Source organism: Apium graveolens, chromosome 7, assembly GCF_009905375.1.
Source record: "Apium graveolens cultivar Ventura chromosome 7, ASM990537v1, whole genome shotgun sequence".
Lineage (NCBI taxonomy): Eukaryota > Viridiplantae > Streptophyta > Magnoliopsida > Apiales > Apiaceae > Apium > Apium graveolens.
In genome coordinates this window covers 4834024-4855001 of record NC_133653.1, presented here as the reverse complement: position 1 = coordinate 4855001, position 20978 = coordinate 4834024, and the positions used below count along the sequence as shown (strand labels likewise).

The 20978-nt window shown below is 32.8% G+C and overlaps 1 protein-coding gene and 1 pseudogene across 1 annotated transcript; both read left to right on the top strand.

Annotated features, from left to right (window-relative positions):
* The first annotated feature begins 1160 nt into the window (after positions 1 to 1160).
* LOC141675240 (uncharacterized) lies at positions 1161 to 6391 on the top strand (annotated as a pseudogene).
* A 12512-nt stretch (positions 6392 to 18903) lies between these two features.
* On the top strand, positions 18904 to 20647 carry LOC141673142 (aluminum-activated malate transporter 9-like). Its single transcript, XM_074479875.1, has 2 exons — positions 18904 to 19014; positions 20021 to 20647. Exons 1-2 carry the CDS (start codon positions 18904 to 18906, stop codon positions 20645 to 20647), a joined length of 738 nt encoding a protein of 245 aa, XP_074335976.1.
* The last annotated feature ends 331 nt before the right edge of the window (positions 20648 to 20978 follow it).

The window sequence follows — 20978 nt, the reverse complement described above, 5'->3', positions numbered from 1 at the left end:
TATTTTTAATTTTATATCTTTTTACATTAATTTTGACACTATTTTATCACAAAATACCCAATAGTTGTCATCTCGAAAATGTTTAATATTATTAATTTCACTAAATTAAAAAAAATGTGTCATATAAATTTATTGAAGTTATATTAATTTACTAGTATATAATCCGGGCGATGCATGGTTGTTTAAATCAATATATATTATAAAATATAATTTTAATATTTCGCTGACAGAATTTGAACCTTATACCTTTTAAATAATACTAACTTTTAGGATCAAATATAAGGATTTTCGTCGATTTGATCTAACAGCTCTGAATAAAGTGATCAAAAAACCAATAACTAAATTTTGAATATTTCATTTTTAATATAGACAGGATCACAAATGAAATCGATCATAGCAGGAGCCCAACTCTGAGTGCTTGCTCCCGAGTTTTTTAATGAGAAGGAATGAAGTGTTTAGGAGGTAAAGTACTTTCATCCCATTTTTGGAGTGAAAGTTTTGGAGCGAAATATTGTTAAATTTACATTCATAAACATTTGCTTTCGCTCCTTTTAAAAACTCGAGAGCCCATGAAGAAAAGTGAAACTAATTTACTTACCTTTCACTTGCTTTCGTTCCCTTTTAAAACTCGGGAGCAACGGGTTACATAGAGACACGTGAAATGGAACTGGTTCATCAAATATTTTGTTTTATCATCGGAGAGAACCTTCATGAGTTGGGCAGTCCCAGAGGGGCACTCCCAACTTGATTTCTTTATATTTTATATTCTTACATCAGCTAATTATTCACTAAAATATGAAAAGGGCTCAATGTATTGGATAATATTGATCAGTCCAGTTTTTTCAAAATCCATTTATTAATTAGGTGGCATTAAATGGGGTCCTTAAAAAATTGAACCGGTTTGCTTCTCGATGGATGATCTTAGGATTTGCTCCCGAATTTTTTAATGTAAAGGAATGAAGGGTTTAGAAGGTAAAATACTTTAATCCCATTTTTATTACAAAAATTTTGGAGTTAAAAATTATCAAAATTACATTACTTAACATTTAATTTCTGCTTTTTTAAAAATTCGGAAACACAATTACAAAGGCGAGTGAAACTTATCTAAATAACGTTGACTTGTTTTCCTCCCCGTTTAAAACTCACTCTGGTTAATTTAATATTCCGGAGCAGGGGGTTAATGCCAATTTTTGAAGCAGGAGAAAACACTCCATAGCAGAGTTTCTTAAAACAAGAAAGTGGAGAAGCGAAAAGGAAAAGCAAAGAGAAAGTACTAGTTATCTCGCATTGTTTCCTAGGATGATGATGAGGAAGACTTTAACCTTAATTACAAGCCCTTGTTTTCGATTCATGAGTCAAGGTAATAATATTAGTACTTGTTATCTCGCATTGTTTCAGTTTCATTCACTTTCTCATTTCTCCCCTTACCCTAACCCTAACCCTAACCCTAACCCTAATTACAAATTTAAACCCTCCTATCTTTCATATTCATCGAAAGCTCTTTCGAAACTTCAACAATTACTGTTAGAGAAATCTAAGGCTGGTTTCGATAATCTCGATGATGCTCTCGTTTTGTTTGATAAATGCTTAAAATGAGACCTCTGCCTAATGACATAGACTTTAATCAGCTGTTAGCTGCCCTTGTTAAGATGAACGAATACTCAGTAGCGATCGCGCAATTTAGGCGTATGTGTGTTTTAAGCATTCCTGTTAGCGTATGTACTTTTAATATTGTCATTAACTGTTGTTGTCACTTAAAACAAGTTGATTTTGGGTTTGCATTGTTGGATGGCATTTTTAAGCGTGGTTTTGTGTCGAATATCGTTACCTACACAACTCTTGTGAGGGGACTCGTTTCCCAGGACAAGTTTACCGAGGCTGAGAATCTGTTCAAGAAGCTTCTTCAGTACAAAGAGATTGAACCAAATGCAATTATCTTTAACACCATTATTGACGGCCTATGCAAAACTGGTAATACTTCTGCCGCTACTAGGTTGTTTCGATACATGGAGAAGAAAGGTTGTATGCCAAGCACAGTTACGTATAACATTATTATTGATAGTTTGTCCAAAGACAGATTAGTCGATCATGCTTTAAGTCTTTTTGGTGAAATGAGTGACAAAGGCATCACACCAGATGTAAGAACCTATAACAGATTAATCCAAGGTCTGTGCAACTTCGGGCGATGGGAAGATATAATGCAACTGTTAAAAGATATGCACAGCAGGAAAATTTCTCCAGATGTGCATACCTATAGTATATTAGTTGATGCACATGGCAGAGATGGAAAGGTAAAAGATGCAGACGATCTCATAAATTTAATGATTCGAAGAGGTCAATATCCTAATGTAGTCACATATAGTTCACTCATTGATGGTTACTGCTTGCGGGGAGAAGTTGATAAAGCATTAGCAGTGCTTGAAACCATGAGGAGCAAGGGCATTTTACCCAACGCCCGTACCTATACTATATTGATCAATGGTTATTGTAAGAAGCTCAAAGTAGATAGAGCAATACATCTCTTAGAACAGATGCCCAGCGAAGGTTTGACACCTACAATTGAAACTTACAATACTATTTTGCATGGGTTATTTCAGACGGGCAGGCATGTTGAAGCACGAATGTTTTTTAAGAACAAGATGCTAAACCAAGGTCTTCAACTGGATATAGTGACATGTCGTACCTTACTTTTTGGACTTTGCCAGAATGGTTATATTGTTGAAGCATTCTCCGTGTTTCATATGATGGTATGCAATGGCTTATGTCCTGATCTAGGCGTCTATAATATTCTAATTCAAGGATTGTTCAAGGAAGGCAAAGTTGACGAGGCTAGAAATCTTTTTCGTAATCTTCCTTTAAAGGGTTTGCGGCCTAGTGTCAAATCCTACACAATTATGATCAGAGGATTTTCCAAGGAAGGGTTACTGGAAGAAGCAATTAATATATTTATGGAAATGAAAGTCAGTAGTTGCATGCCAGATGATGTCACTTACAACACACTTATCCGTGGCTGCTTTGAGAATGGGAAATATGATGAAGGATCTGTGCTTATAGATGAGATGATTGCTGATGGTTTTTCAGCGGATGCCTCTACCACCTCCATGCTATTCGACTTGCTCAAATCAAAAGGGAATGACCCAGCGCTCCTTGCTTTGCAAAAGAAGTTTTTGCCTTGAGTACATGAAGGAGAGAGTTGGTTGAGGTACATGAAACTTTTAAATTGCCTACACTTTGTACAAGTTCGCCACAAAATTTGAAGGTAATATTAGCAATTTGTTAAACTGCATGTACCTTTAACAGTCTGTTGTATAACTAGTGTCTTTTCAACTGTCACTGATGTTAGAATTCTGTCAGCTCTTTTCGCACTCTGAGTAGTTAATTCTTGTTATGTATTAAAATTACAAATGATTGGAGTTTATAAATTCTTTGAAGATCATATTTTGAAATGGTGTTCTTGTGTTGTACTTGCATCGGTTGTCTAGAGAATGTCACTGTGTCCTAATGCTCATTAGAGACAGATTAACTTTATCGGAGGTTGTTTTTATTATCTATCGTATACTTATTAAACTAGTGATTGTGGTTTTTTATATATGACTGGAGATTGGTTTATATTCAATTGTCCTTATTGATAGGAATTGTGTTTTCCTGTTCACAAGTTTAGAGAATGGTTTTTTTTCCCATTTTGCTGATCGATCAGCTAACCAGAGATAATTTCTTTGTAAAAAGAGCAGGATGGGCCCTGCCCTCTTTTCATAAAAAATTCGTGCTGCAATTACATGAAGGAGGGAGTTTGTTAAGGTACAAAATACTTTAACATTGCTTATGAATTTGAAAAAGAATTGAAATCAATAGTAACTGTGATATCCACACTGTTGAGAAACTCACTAACAAGTAAAGCAACATAGAGGCAAGTGTATAAAGAATTTAACAAGTTTAGGCCAAGACCACAGTTAACAAAACAAAACATGCAGGTAAATAAAATCAGTAACTGAAATAACGTAGAGAGAAAGAAAGATGTACCCAAAATCATAGCTTTCAACAGTGACTGAAATAAAGGTTTACAGATACAAAACGCCAAGAAAATGATTACAGCTGAGTCACCAGGCCTTGCTCGAAGTCCTGGCTGCTCTTGAAGAGATTATTGCCCCCTACCTGCTGCGTTTGGGATGTGCGCAATATCTCCACCAGGATAAAACAGCTCGGAGTTTATGTTAACAGCAGCAACAAAACCTCCACTTCGACCAACACCTCAGTTGCCGGAAAAAATCAGCACTTCAGGACTTATGGGAGAGAAATACAGAGAGGTTGAAGAGAAGAGATAAGAATGTAGTGTGTTCTATTCATTCAGTTTAGCCTCTATTTATAGGAGAGGAAAAATGAAACTGTCCACACACTTAATGTCTGAATTAAACTGCTCCATTAATGAAAAAATCAAAACTGATCAGATTTTGAATTCATAAATGAAAAAATCAAAACTGAACAGCTTTTGAATTTAAATTATTTGTAACAGCTTTTCACATTAACACCCACATTATTATCAGAACTTAAGTTAAATTCTGATTTGACTCATCAGTACTTAAGTTCTGATTCGACTCATCAGTACTTAAGTTCTGATTCTGATATCAGAACTTGTTAAGTTCTGATTTTATTCATCAGTTCTTAAGTTCTACTTAGCCTATTTCAGAACCCAGCCTAATAATCCAATAAATTCGAATTAAAATAATTCTCAAATAAATAAAATCCTCGCCCAGGTCGCCTCGCGTACGCGAGACGCCGAGACATTCGCCCAAATCGCCCTTCGACCCGACCCGACCCGGTCCGGCCCGGCCCGGTGCGGGGCGCGCGTGAAGCACACAACAACACAATGGACCATCACACACCTTAGTAGTTGTATACTACTCATGTGGGTAATACCATATAAAGCACACAACCCCCTTTATTTATTTCAATGTGGGACAAACATTCTCAAATTTTCCAAGGTTTTCCAAGCTACTTTCATCTCTCATTTCACATGGATTTCATTAAGAAAATTCTTAAAACCATACATGAAAATTTAAGTTCAAATATCATTGAACAATTTCCAATCATTAGATTTTAGGATTAACATCAAGAACATAATTAAATTAAGCTCTAAAATCCTAATTTTCTAACACACACATGCTGCAGACATTCCTTGGTTGATTGCAAGTACTAGAATCCTATCAACTGTCAATGTTGTGAATTAGTCGGTTATTCTACATTCTCCTACTTAAGAGTAGTATCTTTTATACTTTTCGTATTATGAAATAATTATTTTAAGAGGCCACGAGCTTCATAACTTCTCATATGATGCCTACTTTTAGATGGATATTCGATATGGAGACAGGAAGTTTTTTGGGGTTCAGATTACTTGTAAATTGGCAACACCTGTAAGAGTTTGTTTAACAAAATTTGAAGGTTACAACAATAGTTATACATGTACTTGCTTTAGTTGTAATGTAGTCTTAGTATCCAGTCAACTGATGCAGACTCACTGTGGCAAATTCTTCAGTTCACTTGCTTTTTCAAATCAATGAAGAAATTTAGCTTAGAATTTTATTCAGCTTGCCGTTTAACACCTACAATTGAAACTTACAATACTATTTTGCATGGGTTATTTCAGACGGGCAGGCATGTTGAAGCACGAATGTTTTTTAAGAACAAGATGCTAAACCAAGGTCTTCAACTCGGTATAATGACATGTAGTACCTTGCTGCATGGACTTTGCCTGAATGGTTTTGTTGTTGAAGCATTCTCCGTGTTTCACATGATGGAAAACAATGGTTTAAATCCTGATCTATATATCTATACTATCCTAATTCACGGATTGTTTAAGGCAGGCAAAGTTGACGAGGCGAGAAATCTTTTTCATAATCTTCCTTTAAAGGGTTTACGGCCTAATGTGAAATCTTACACAGTTATGATTAGAGGATTTTGTAAGGAAGGGTTACTGGAAGAAGCAAATGATATATTTATGGAAATGAAAGCTAGTAGTTGCATGCCAGATGATCATACTTACAACACACTTATCCGCGGCTGCTTTGAGAATAAGAAATATGACGAAGGATGCGTGCTTGTAGATGAGATGGTTGCTCGTGGTTTCGCAGCGGATGCATTTACCACCTCCATGGTATTCGACTTGCTCAAATCAAACAGGGAGGACCCTGCTCTCCTTGCTTTGCAAAATAAGTTTTTGCCTTGAGTATGTCAAGGACATAGTTTGTTAAGGTACATTATTCTTTTAAATTGCCAACACTTTGTACAAGTTCGCAACAAAATTTATACGCAATTATAGGATTGTGAAACTGGTGTACTATTAACAGTCCGTAATACAACTAGTATCTTTTCAACTGGCACTGATGTTGAAATTCTTTAAAATACTTTAAAATTGTAATTTGCTTGCAACAAAACTTGAAATCAATAGTAATTACGGTATTTAGACGTGCTGTAGACATTCCTCATTGGGAGTACTAGTATCCTATCAAGTTGATAGTATCAAATGTTACTATTGTTAATTAGTGGGTTCTTATATCCTACTTACTCCTACTTAAGAGTAGTATCTTTCTTATAAATCTATACATCGTATTATGACCAAACATAATATTAATTCAACAAATTTTTTTTGAATATCAATTCTCGAATTGGTGGTTTTATGTTGTGTTTGTACTGATATTTTGATATGGTAGTATGTTTTGTACGAAGACTACAACTGTTTGCTGCTCTTCTTAAATGAATCAGTCCTTAAAGAAGATCTGGTAGAAATAATGATTCAGAGATGCCAGTCCTCATAGGGATGTTTATGGGTCGGGTTGGCCGGGTTGGAGACGTTTTTAGAACCCGACCCAATTAAATCGGTTTGAATATTTTAACCCAGTCCGTAATATATATATATGTATATATTCCTAAATAACATATCATAGCTCGTTTCGGAAAGTTTTGTTAAACTATGATACGCATAACTTACAGTTATGGTACTGATATTAGAATAAGATTAACATTATAATTTTATTAATGTATATTATATCGTAAATCATGTTAATTTATTAACATTATGGTACTGATGTTAGAATTTAATTATCATTAAAATAGTAGAATTTGATTGACATTATATGTTATCTACCAAGGTGATTAAGACATCTCTGAAGAAAATTCCATGGCCGAATCACAATTACCGTAGAAAGAGGTGTGATGGGGGTATATACCTTGTGAATATAGTTTGCCATTCACCAATTTGTGATTTTAGAAAATGTACACAGATTAGATGAATTTTATTGAGTCTCCTGCCCGTGAACATAGTTATATTTTTAATCTCTGTTGCTATTGCCCGTGAACATAGTTATATTTTTTAAGCTAGGGTGGTTACCTGAGGTCACCCTTAGTATCATCAAGCCCTATCATATATTTAGGTACATCAAGCCATAAGTAAATATGTGTCTTGCAGGATGAACAAAGTTATAACTATATTTCCAATTTAACTGTAAATATGGATAGAAGATTGTCAAGTTACAAGAAGTAATCTTACTCTTCAAGGGAAAAAATTGTTTCAATTATTGATTCATCTAATACATCATCTACAATTTGAATAACAATATCTTCAGTATCACGCCTCATGCCAATCCAACACTGAGGTTTTTCCATGTCCTTTTCAACAATGTGCTCGAGTTTACGTGGTAACATTGATGGAACAAGATACCATTGAACTTCTTTCATTACCTCTTCAACCACATCTTTGCCAAGTACTGAGAAGGCTTGAGTGTCGGGTCTAATAAATGATGCCCATGTGATGCATTCCACATTGTGTTGGCTTACCTCCAGTAAGACGTCATTTAGAAAATCTGCAAAAAGATCCCTTCTATCAACTGAAAAAAGGTTAAGCAGTTGGCCTGATGAGCGCGAGTTCTCTGAAAGCTCCTTCCAGTTCAGTTCAGAAGCTTGCAAAACTGTTCTTATGCAGCTACATATATTGAGTTTATGATCAATGTGATCAACTTCAACGGATTTTTCTTCAAAATTAGCATGAAAAGGTTCCACCTGAGGTTTAGCTGCAGATTGGCTCTTTGTTTAGTGTGAGTTCAAACATATTTATGGAAATTTAAAGAGAATGCCGATATTTTGCAGATTAATTTTCTTTAAAACCTACCAAGATTGTTTATCTTGCTACTGGGGCTAGTGACATCCTCGCTAAACAGTGAATCTAGTACTGAAACTGGACTTATATGTTCCTCTGTGTCATCAAATCTTTCCTGAAGTTCGACTTTGTATTTGCTAACAGGATTTGAGGAGGGTACTTCTGCTGATGATGTTATGGTCTTATTCTCCAAATATACATCCTTAGAAAAGACAATTGCAGAAACTAAGCTGAAGAGAAGTCATAAAATAATTCTATTGAGTCATAGTATGACTGCAAAGTTAAAAAATGTACCTGTGTTGAGCATTTCAAATATTGGTATCGCTGTCGTGTTTTCGCTGTATTTCCTTCTTCAGCAATGGTAGAATGAGCATTGTTTTCCTTTGAGGGCGTTTCTGAAAGATTTACGGATACTGACTGTATCGTATTATTCACTTTCCAATTCTTTTGACAAGCTGCAAAATGACCAGTATATTGGACTATGACAAAAGCCATAAATTGGAATCTGAAAGCATAATGGGAAGATTATGTGATTGTTGAGTTACCATCAGAGCTCAAATCCTCAGTTAAAAGGCCAGTTTCCAGAATCTTGCCATTGGATTTTAAGGTTTTCAAAGCTTCGTTAGGTCTCATATAATTCTGCTTTGCTGAAACATCTTTATCGTTAGGCTGCAAACTGTTGTCTTCAGTGAACAGCTGGAAGGCACTTGTGCTAAAACTGCTCATATGTAACTCTGTCTCCATTTTCGGACAAGAAGAGACCACACAGTCATGTTTTGGCGAAGACAGTATTCTCTTCAACGTTCTTGGGGATTCTTTTCTTGATAAATTCTCACGCTTCTCTACATTTTTTAACCTTCTAGAAAGGCGTTTCTTTGCCTCTAAATCTCTTTTGTTAGAACAGCTAACAATTGTCGACTGCACATTATCAGTCATATGCACAGTAGTGGCCGGTATCTGAGCCATACTGCTCGACCCTAAATCTCTCTGCTTCCCTAACTTGTGTTTTCCATGCTCTTTTTGGCTTGGCTTGGGAAGACTAACTGAATTTGAAGTACATATGATTTCATCATCCTTCAATGGACATTCATGTTCATCATTCATTATATCGAGCAAGGACTTGCGAACAGTATGTCCAGGTTTCCGATACTTATTTGGAGCTTTACTACTGCCACATTCTGGAAGCTTGTTTTCCTGACGGAGATTAGTGCTTGTTGTCTTCTCTTGCAGACCTTTTTCACTTTTTGGCTCTCTATATGTTTAGGGTGGTGACCCTAAATGTCACTTGGGGGTTAAAAATGACCCTAAAATGTCACTTCAAAACGGTACATCTACCGTTTATGTAAAACACCTAAAACGGAATTTCGTGTAACGTTTTGGCATTTTGAATTTATTTTTATGCGCAAAACGGTAGATGAAGTTCCGTTTTGGTACAAAACGCTATATGATGTATCGTTTTGAGCCGAAATGCTACTTCAACCACCGTTTTACACATTATTAAAAAAATTAAAAAAAAAATAAAGTACCAAAACGGAACACTATGTACCGTTTTGCATTAAAAATATAAAACGGAAGACGAAGTACCGTTTTGAAGTGACATTTTGCGCCATTATTTTCAAAAGTGACATTTTGGACCATTTAGCACTCAAAAATGACATTTTGGTCCATTGGTCTTTCATTCTCGCTGTTTGAATTCAAAATATCAAATGCTTTCAAAAGCATCATAGACTTGTGCAATTCATCATCCACAGTTGGCTTGCTAAAACTTTTCTCTTTTGTAACAACTGACACTTCATTTGGTACTGAACAAATGAACTAGAGTTAGAGTTAGCATTTACCTAAGGCTAGCGATGCAATAGCGTTTAGGCATTATATGTCATCACTTGTTTTGTAAATTGAAAGTAAACATATGTCTATAAAACAAGATTTATTATTCAAAAAATTACGATAATTTTATTATTTAAAAAATTATAGAACATTTATTATTTAAAAAACTAAAAAGAATATATTTAAGTATTTTAAATATTTCAATAATATAATTTTTTTTGTTTTGTTTAATTATTAAATATTAATAATATCAGTTAAATTTTGATTAATTTAACTGTACAAAATATAAATGTGACAATTAAAAGGGACCTATAATATTATTAATATCAAAAATGTTAACTTTTAAAAATGAAAAAATTGATAATTTTTGTGCAGAGCCAATAAATCTTAAGTACGGTCAACATTTATATTATGAGAATCGATACAAAAATTTAAAAAATTGTATTACCATATTATTCAAAATTTATTGTTTTATTTTTGAAAAATGAAGTGTCTTCATTTTTCAATTTTATTTTGAAATTAAATTGTATCTTAAAACAAATCAACTTTTAAAGTAATTATATTCAACATTGTTTTATACTCCCTCCATCTGACAATATAGATTTTTTTTTCATTTTTTTAAGTTGATTAAAAAACATTATAAAAGTACATTTTCCCCTTATAACTCATCATAAATGCATGAATGTAGATTCAAATTCATCTCTTATTAATTTTCATGAATAGTAATTTTGAGAAAATGTCAACAAATCTATATTAAACGTAAAAAATGGACATGTATTATGAATTTTTTTTTCTCAAAAGAGTTATAGTTGTGGGAAAGAGCGAGTAATATTTAAAAACATCCGCATTAGATTTACATTTTGAGAGATATACATTTAGAGAAACATCCGTGGTGTTCAGGTTCGGGAGATTATAACCATGCTACGAACAAGTTTGGGAATATTGTATTTTTTAATATTGTCATATTCACTTATGAGAATGGTGTGGATTACTTGCTTAAGTTCATATAATGGATAAATCCAATAAAAAAAAATTAAAATATAAGCTCATTATTAATAACATTTTCCAATATATAATATCTTCAGGATACATTTTATCGTCACAAAATTTAAAATTTTATTGTATCCAAAATATAGAATGTCACTATCATTTATATAGATACATCCTTCAGGAATATTAATAAATTATAACTTATTTTCTTCGCTTTTTTGTTAATGTTATTAAATATTTTGATAAAAATTCTTTAATATGTGATATTTTTCGTTGTCGATGTTCCCCGATGTTGTATTTACGGTCATCCAATAATATTCTTCAGGGATTCTATAGGATCAAATACATAAAAAATGTGTCATTTATTATTATTATTTGTAATAAATAGTTTCACCGAAACTTGAGTTCAAGACTTTTTGTATTATACGAAAAAATATAATTGATTAATGACAATTAGAGGTACATTGCTATTATATATAATATACATCGCAAACAAAACTACACAAAAATACTTATGATATTAAAATATCATTTATTCAATAATGCATAATACATAAAACATACTAACATATGCAAAAGATATTACGGTAACGTGAACATATTTTATGTGTAAATGTGTCACAAGATTGTTAGGTAAAGAATTACACAGAGGGGGTGAATGTGCTTTTGTGTTTTTATGCTTTTCTTGAACTTTAAATGGTTGTGAACAAACTAAATCAAATCTTGTAGTGAGGTGTGTTACTGCAGAAATTAACATGCAATAATAAAGAAATAGATCTTTCAAAACTCACTTCTTAATTTTATATTAAATTTAAGAATGTTTTGCTACAAAATTTTTAGGCTCTTTGTTTATAAAAAGCTTAGGCCCTGTTCACTTCAACAGTTTTCTGGAAAAATATTCTAGGAAAACAAAAAAAATGTAAAACATGTTCAAGTCTTCAGTTTTCCAAAAAAGAAAACAAAAAACTGGAAAACAAGGTTTTCTAAATTTTAACTAAATTTTAGAAAACTTTTGAAAACTGATTTTAGATCTTTTCCACAATTTTCCATATAAATTAGAAAATAGTTTTCTAACTTTAGAAAACTAGAAAACACGGCATAAATTAAGGAGAGATTATTTTAACATTACCCATGATACACCACTTTATATTTTTATCTTAACTGTTTTTGTTCATGTTCTACTTCCTCTCTACGAGCTCTTCTCCACCTCTATTTTTCTACCTTGTTTTAAGCACCTTTCATTAAGATATGATTTCATGGAATTTTTTGTGAATGTTGTTCATTACTTTTTAACCTGATGGTGTATGTATTGTTTGTATAATTTTAATGTTATATATATTATAATTAATTACTCTATTGTATATTTGCAACAAATATAGATGGGTGCACACCCTACTTATGGAAGAATTTTTTAGAGATTTTGGCTGAAAGAGTTAAAAGAGATCCAAATGGAACTCCGATTTTTAAAATAACTGACTGGCAAGAGATGGATGACAAGATATTTGTACAAACTGGAATAAAGTATGGGCCTGATAAATTAAAAGGAAAATATCATCGAATGCGTTCAGTGCATACTAAATTTGGGGAACTTATAAATAATACTGGTGTTACTTGGAGTTCTACTACTGGTATGGTGAATGATGAAAGTGTTTGGGATGCTTTTTTTAAGGTTTGGTCTTTCTTTGTTATTTTAAATTTTAGGCTAAATCATTGTTTATTATATAATACAATAAAATATTTGATAATTTTGCAGCGAGACAAAATTTTCAAGACCTTTAAGAAAAAAGGGTGTAAGATCTATCCATTGTTAAATATTGTTTTCTGTAGTTCTACGGCTACAAGTGCTTTTCATAATGTATCAAGTGCTATACCTCAAACTTCAGAGGAAGAACAAGCAATTGAGCAAGAGTATTTAGGTGGATTTGAAGGTCTTAGTGATAATGTTGGTGGTTTTGAGGCATGTGAAGGTCAATCTGATGTCAGGGGTAAACGTAATTTTGAAGATTTAGAGAATGAATATATATCAGGACAAAGAAGAGCGTTAAAAAGAAATCTGCAAGTGAAAAGTATGATGTTCTAATGCAAGTTTGGGAGCAGTCAATGAATGCCAAAAAAGAAAGAGATCTTGCAAAAGCAGAAAGATACAAATCACAAAAAGTTGAAGCTACAGGCCTGGATTCTGATGAGTTATCCATTAACAAATGTATGGTTGCACTTAATAACTTATCTGAAGTCTCCACGATATCTTTCAATAAAGCACTGGATTTCTTTACTAATCCTGATTGGAGAAAAATGTTTCTACTAATGAATGATGACAGAAAAAGGGTTGGCTTGATGATTTGAAATAGATTATTTAGGAAGTGCTGGTTTTATTTGAATTTGTTTTCCAACAAGGTGAAAGAATTGTAGAATTATTCTTAGTTCAGCATGTTTGTTCCTACTATTTCTTGTTAGACCTTTATTTTGTTAATTTAATTTACTATGAAGATTACTTGTTTAGGTGTGTGTGTTTTTAATTTAGTAGAGCTCCTGATTTTGTTGGTCATTATTGAGCTAATTGTGAGAAACTTTAACTTCATATGATGCAAGTTCTTTAGCTTCATATGATGCAAAGTCTTTATAGTAATGTCCGACCAATTTGAGCATTGTATACGTACGAAGAGGTTAAAATAATGTTTACAATTCACCAAAAACTTTGCTTATTCACAAGTAAAAATTAATCTACTTAACAACTCAGTAAAAAAATACTTATAAATACAATTACAAACAAATACATGAGTAAGAAAATACTTATAAATACAATTACAAACAAATATATGACGTATCAATATTATTGTACTTTGTTTTTACTAAACATTAACAATATTAAAGTAGTATACAATGTACGTATAATTTTTATATAATAGTTATTATCCATTTTTTAGAAAAGGTTACATGTATTATTTTACTTTTTTTGTTAGGTTGTTTTATTATACTTTATTTTTACAAAAATAATATTATATACTTTATTTTAAAAAAAATTACATGTATTATTTTACTTTTTTGTTAGGTTATTTTATTATACTTTAATTCTATAAAAATAATATTATATACTTTATTTAAAAAAAAATACATGTATTATTTTATTTTATTTTGTTAGGTTATTTTCTTATACTTTAATTTTACAAAATAATATTATATACTTTATTTTAAAAAAAAAGTTACATGTATTATTTTACTTTTTTGTGAGGTTGTTTTATTGTACTTTATTTTCACAAAAATAATTTGTGGAATCAATTGCTAATAATTTGTGGAATCATCATACAACAAGGCGCCGAAGATAATCATTTTCGTATGATTTCTAAATTTACATTTTACTTGTTTGATGAGAATAAGTTTCATGTACAAAACAAGCTTGAATAATTTGGTGCGGTAGATTTGAAACCGTAGAGATTTTTTTTCATGTGAGTTCTAAATTTGCGTTTTACTTTTTAAATGAGAACAAGTTTTATGGCGTAAATGAGTTTGAATATTTTTTAGTGTTTTTTTTATTTTGCGAATAACTAGTATAAAAATTGTACAATTCATAATCTATATATTTTGTTAAGTTTGATTTTTTATTTCCATATTAAAATTAAATTATAAGTAGATTATATATAATATTAAATATTTATAATAAATAATAAGTAATTTTAAAAAGTAAATTTAACTATAAGATGTTTCACTTTTGTAAAATATTTGTTATGTGAAACATGTTTTTCAGTTTTCCAAGAATAAAAAAATGTAACATGAAACAAGTTTTCCATTTTTTTTATTGAAAAACTGCTTTACTTTTGGAACACATTTTCTTTGTTTTCCAAAATTTTCTAAGTAAACAGCCCGTATATGATGTAGGAAACAGGAAACTATATGATGCTCATCTTCACTTGAGCTCATGTTTGTTATATGATGATAATTTGAAGGTTTGGTAGACTTCGTTCTTATAGTCTCAAGTTAAAAAGGCTGAATGTCTAGTATGTTTGATTATTATATGTTGGGTTTCTTTTTTCCAATTTATTAGCTAAAGCTATTAATCTTGACTGCCATGTTCTTTGCCTTTGAAGTACACTAATAAAGATACGTGCATTGTTTGATTTTGGGGGGGTTATATACGGTGTTCAGACGTATGAATGATATAGAGCCGGCTGAATGCTAGTGGAAGTTGTGGTTCTTACTTCTTAGTAGAAAACTAGAAATTTGTTGTTGGAGCTAGCATGGCAGGAATGTATTAATTTGAAAGTATATCCTTCGGCTTCTAATGTTTCTTCTTTGATATTATGTATTTATCTTCAGCCTTGATTTTTACATCTTTCAACTGTCCCAAACTATATGTGAATTTGTTTCATGAACATGAGCACATAGTAAATTATTAAATGCATGTTTGTCAATGTCACTTCCGTGCAATTCTAAGATTCCCTTGTCTTAGTTGATCAAACGACATGACGGATGGTTGCCGGTGGCTCGACCATCTCGGTGACTCCTCCGTATGCAGCAAAAAAGTGAGTGGACATGGCATTTGCACCATCATTGGCATCTGCATGAGTATGTTGGAGCTCGACATGAGTCCAGTTATCAGCAAGAAGCATGGTGATCATATCCACCAAGACTGTCATAACATCATCGGAATCAGGGTTGTTGATGCATCCAACTGCGCTCCTATTCTCGCTGAAAAGCACCACACTCTTGTACTGACACTCTCACGCCATCGTAAAGCCATAGAATATGGCCCAAAGTTCAGCAGTCTCGGGGTCGGCCAAGCCAATCATCCCCCAATACCTTGAACCCATCTTCCATTATTTTTCAGAACACCTCCAACACTAACACAAACTATGGATTTGCCATCTTTGTCCTCTCATTAAAAATAGGGTAAGAAGGAGCGTTTTCCTCATCAGTGCTATTTGCAGCTATTCTTTCATCTTCACTATTATAGTCAACATCACTTATGTCTGATTCTTCCCTACCACCAGTGTAGTCTTCAATAAAGGTTGCATGCATAAATTGAGTGTAGTTAAATGAATGGGGAGATGCAGGGTTGTTGTCACTTTGTTTTGTTTGATTTTGTTTTAATTTTGAGTTTAATTCTCTAAGAGTTGTTACCTCGTCATCTGTATTGTCCACATTAGAACTATCCTCGTGAAAACTAACATTATCATTGTCAACATCCTCCACATCACTAACTACAACAGCCTCTTCTACTACCCTTTCCACCCTATGACCATAGTCATCAATTTCATCAAAATTATCAGAATACCCTCTAGCTCTAATATTTGTCTAATCTCATCTTCTTCAAACTTCTTATTTTTAGGATCACTAAGATAATCCATGTAAAAACCCGAATTTTTGACATCGGTAAAAGAACCTTATAAATAATAACCTTGCGGTTTAATAAAAACTTTTGCGACCACACCTTATACGAGTTTTTAATTTAAGATTCTGAGTTGATATTGTGATTATACGTACCAAACGAGTTTATGTAAACGCTATTAATTTTCGAAGAAAACGAACTTTGAAAAAAATGACCGTATCTACGAACCGTTAAGGATTACGAGAATCACAATATAATTACAAACCTAAAATCCTACAAATTCAAACCCAAGTACGAGACTTCAAAATGTAAAGGACGTCCAAGAAAGGATTTACCCCGCGAACCGTTTACGAAGATTTATTACGAAAACGAATAAACGATCGAGCGAACGCGTAAACGAATAAATAAATGTATCAAGTCAAGCTAACCATACAAGCTAACTAGAGTAAGACGCTAATCATGGTTAATAACCAAATAGTAACCTAGCTAATAGAAATGATAACCTAGCTTGTGAATAGTGGTGGAATAGTAACCAAGGTACCTAAGCTAGTATTATAGCTTGGAAAATAGGAAACCTGGCAAGATCACTACTAGAAAAACGTCAATAGACATCGGCTAAAAATTGATGTCTATGAATAAAAAAATCCGATATCTTCATGGGTGATGTTAAAGAACCCCATTTAACATCGGTTTTAAACTGATGTGAAAGGGGACATATAACATCGATTTTTAATATGAAACCGATATGTATATCTTGATGTTAAATTTATAATGCACATCTATCATTTATATATTACTATAATATGATATTTTAATCAATTTAAACATATGCTGGATAAGCAATAATTTTGCCTCTAACCAATATAATTTAGTTAAAACTGATGTTACTAATATCTTTGATATCGGATTATATAATAAAATGATGTTACTAATAGTTTTAACATCAGTTTTATTAAACAACTGATTTCTATAGTAGATGAAACTGATGTCTATCAATATAATTAACATCACTATTTTGTATACAAACGTTGTCTAATGTACTCTTTATCATCAGTTTTTTAATCTAAAGCCTTTGTCTGTTACGGTATTTAACAACAGTTTTTCTATGTGAACTGATGTATATATACTACTAAAACTGATGTTATTATGTTAAATTAACATCATTTTTCAGTGAAATAAACATTGCACATTTTAAAAATATAGATGCCAAAAAAATTGTCAAAAGAAGAAACTATTAAAATCAAACTCCAATTATCTTTATCAAATCAAGCCGATCAAATCCTATAACGATGAAAAAACTAAAAACTTATAATTCTCGTACCTATGCCCATAATACCATTCATACATCTATGTAATAAATGACAGCTGATTACACACATATCATTTGCCAACTAAACTAGTCAAAGGAAATGGTTGGCCTCAAGCTGTACAGACCGTTGAACTGCAAAAGCCAAGCCTTCGGCTGATCTATACTTGGTCTATAAGGGATTGGACCACCAAATTCTATGTATAAGCCAAGTCTTCGAATCGAAAAAGGAACAGTACTGGACAGGTGATCACTGTTCTACAAAAAAATCCAAACCAACAGAATTCAAGAGGTGACTCAAACTTTGAAACATTCTTTTGATTTTTCATAATTATTGTTGTTCTTGGCTTTTAAGTGTGTAAGTTTCTGGTAATTCTTAAAGAAGCATCACAATCAATCCCCATTTGTATGAAATAAATCATTAAATAAGATATAAGTTTAGACTTTCGAGCAGATCATGTGATGGGCACAGGGTTGCTATTCACCCCAAATGGATCTAAGTTGTCCCTAAATTTGTTTTAAAGAATCATCAGCAGGGTAACTTATATTACGAAAAACATATATTTGAGAGTTGACAATTTAATCTCTAGATTTAAGCTCAATTATACATGCTTCTTCAGAAAGTATGATAACAAGTAACACATAGTCATGTACCTTAAAGATCCTTCAAAAAGAAATGGAGGTTGTGGAACAACAGAGAAATGGGAATGAAGGTCTCTTAATAAAATATTAGCAATATTTACTCCATCGACCAAAATATGACCTCCGGAGAATTGATTAAGGCGAAATAACACATTTAAAATGCTTGACTTTCCAGCACCTGTTCGGCCAACAATTCCATTCTGATCAATAATAAACAAATGAGATGTTATCTTTGAGAGAACTGATAATGGGAAGCCCAAAGAAGAATTAGTTTAATTGTGTGTTTAGGAATTCATGGTAAAGAGTATTTTTACTGGGAACAGAGACAAGAAAAGAAGAATAATATAGATACATTCATGAACAGAGACAAGAAAAGAACAATAATATAGATTTTATTTGCAACCTGCTATCCAGGCACTATGAAGTATGAAACTTGCTCAACCTACAACATATATTTTGATTCCAATGCAGTTTAGAAATTGAGAATTTGTGGATTACAAACATTATCAAAGTGTTGTGTTTATCAGTGTTACGTAGTAGAGAGCTGCAAAAGATTTTGTTGCACACTACCAAATGGGCATAAATAATTTATGTGTGTGTGCAACAGAGAAGAAGGTCAAAACATGACTAGAAGTAACCTGAGAATTAGGCTCTTTATATCCTCCACTCATGGAGGTCAAATGGGAAGTAAGGCTTTCCGAAGTTCATCTGGAGAAGGTCCCATGCCAGCAATACCGGCTTGAATTAGTCCAATTTGTGCCATATGCATTGGAGCATAAGGCATAGACATTGCAGGATGAAAGCCAAGTGTAGAAGAAGGGCCAGCTCGTTATTGAAGGATCTGTGTCAAATTGCATATATTTTAAGAATAAGGTGTAGTTGACATATTTTAGGTATTTATTTCAAGCTGAATTTAGAAACCATATTGTCTTGTTTAATTTAAGGTCGCTATCAGCTGGACATGCTAGCTAAAAATCAGTTTATCAAGAGAAAGCTAAACATCAGTTTATCAAGGGAATATAATAGGAAGGAAAATATATTCTAAGAACTTATTCTATAAACCAAAATTATTTATTCAGCAACCTTTGACAACCACTCTGAGGATTTTTATAACCTAATATGCCTGCACATATACTGCTGCGATTATTGGGTTATGCCATGGGCCTTAATTTTCATCAGCTTAAATAAAAATCCTAAATTGTTGGTGCGGTGAATGTAATTTGCAATTATAAAATAAAAATTCCATACCTACATCCCAATAGTATTTCCAGCACTTTGCTTTAGGATGAACTGCTTTTGTTTCACCAAGACAATTCAGAGTAGTGAGGCAATCTATGGAATGGGAATCTACATATATCTGAAGTATGTAGTTAGGCAATTCGGGAGTATTATGCATCTGTTCCTCTTTTTGGCTACAACTATGAACGAGCTTTATCTGCAATAGAAACAAACTAATTAACAAATTACGTGAGTTTAGAGGGGTCTCAAAAAATTGGGAATTAAAATTTTTGACATAAACATGTCTACTTGAAGTATAGATAAAACCTAACTCATCAAAATTAGGGGGCTCTTGGATTGTTGATGAGTGGAAATGAGCTTCTTCTGATCATACCTAAAAGCATACTAATTCTCATTTACCAGATTGAAAAAATAGAAACAAACGGCCTCGACCTGCTAATAGCATATGAAGGGAACACTAATTATATATATGTATGTGTAGTTATAACAAGAGTTGACATATACTCACTATTTTTTTCTGACATACATTACCTTTTATTCTATACAGGCACCCTACAATCTAAGATTTGCATTTCAGAAAGAGATCCAAGAGGCAACAAATCAGGCTGCAGAGCTAGTTCGATGTTTAGGGAAAAACATAAATGACATGACAAGAAACCTCAACACTGACCTAATAAAAGGCGTTCATAGCTCAACAGAACGACTTCAACACGCCATTGACCTGCATTCATACCTCCTTGCTTCCACTAATGATGCACCAGATAACTCAGCTAAGCTACTCCCCAAACTCTCACGCTCTTTTACGCCCCCACTCTCTGAACTATCGGAGCAACTGGCTAAACTTGACAATGGGGTCCCAGAGCATAAACTTTCTCCAGCTAACCAAGACACGCCTGTAATGATCCCCGTGACACCACATGTTGAATCTTACCATGAGATGATGAGGAAGCAATCAAGAAGACTCCATTCTTGGCCGTCTAGAGAAGTGGATGCATTTGAGGAGGAAGGACGACTTGAAGCAAACCCTGTTACACGAATGAAGGCGTTAGAGAGCACCACAACACTATCGCTGGGCACCTTTACCTCCTTGATTATTGAATTTGTCGCCCGGCTAGATCATTTGGTTGAAGCAGTTGACAAGCTCTCCAAAATTGTAAAATTCAAGAATGACTGAATGAGATTATGTGAATGGATCAAATTTGGACAATTTTAAAACAAATATTAGAATAAAGTAACAATTGCCTAGCATTGTACCCTAGTTCCACGTCGCTTCTTTAACAAGAGGTCGAATACAAATAGAGGTATTTTTGTGCAATTTGAAAATATTTTAAGAAAAAATGATTGAACATCATTAATGATTTCATCCAACATAACTGCTTTACCAGTGACCTGAAAATATCAACAACAATCTTGACTGAACTTCAAAAGAAGCACTTTACATGTATAAGGAGCTATAGTTAACAGTTACCCAATTATTTTTTGAATAAACTAACCTTGCTGCAACC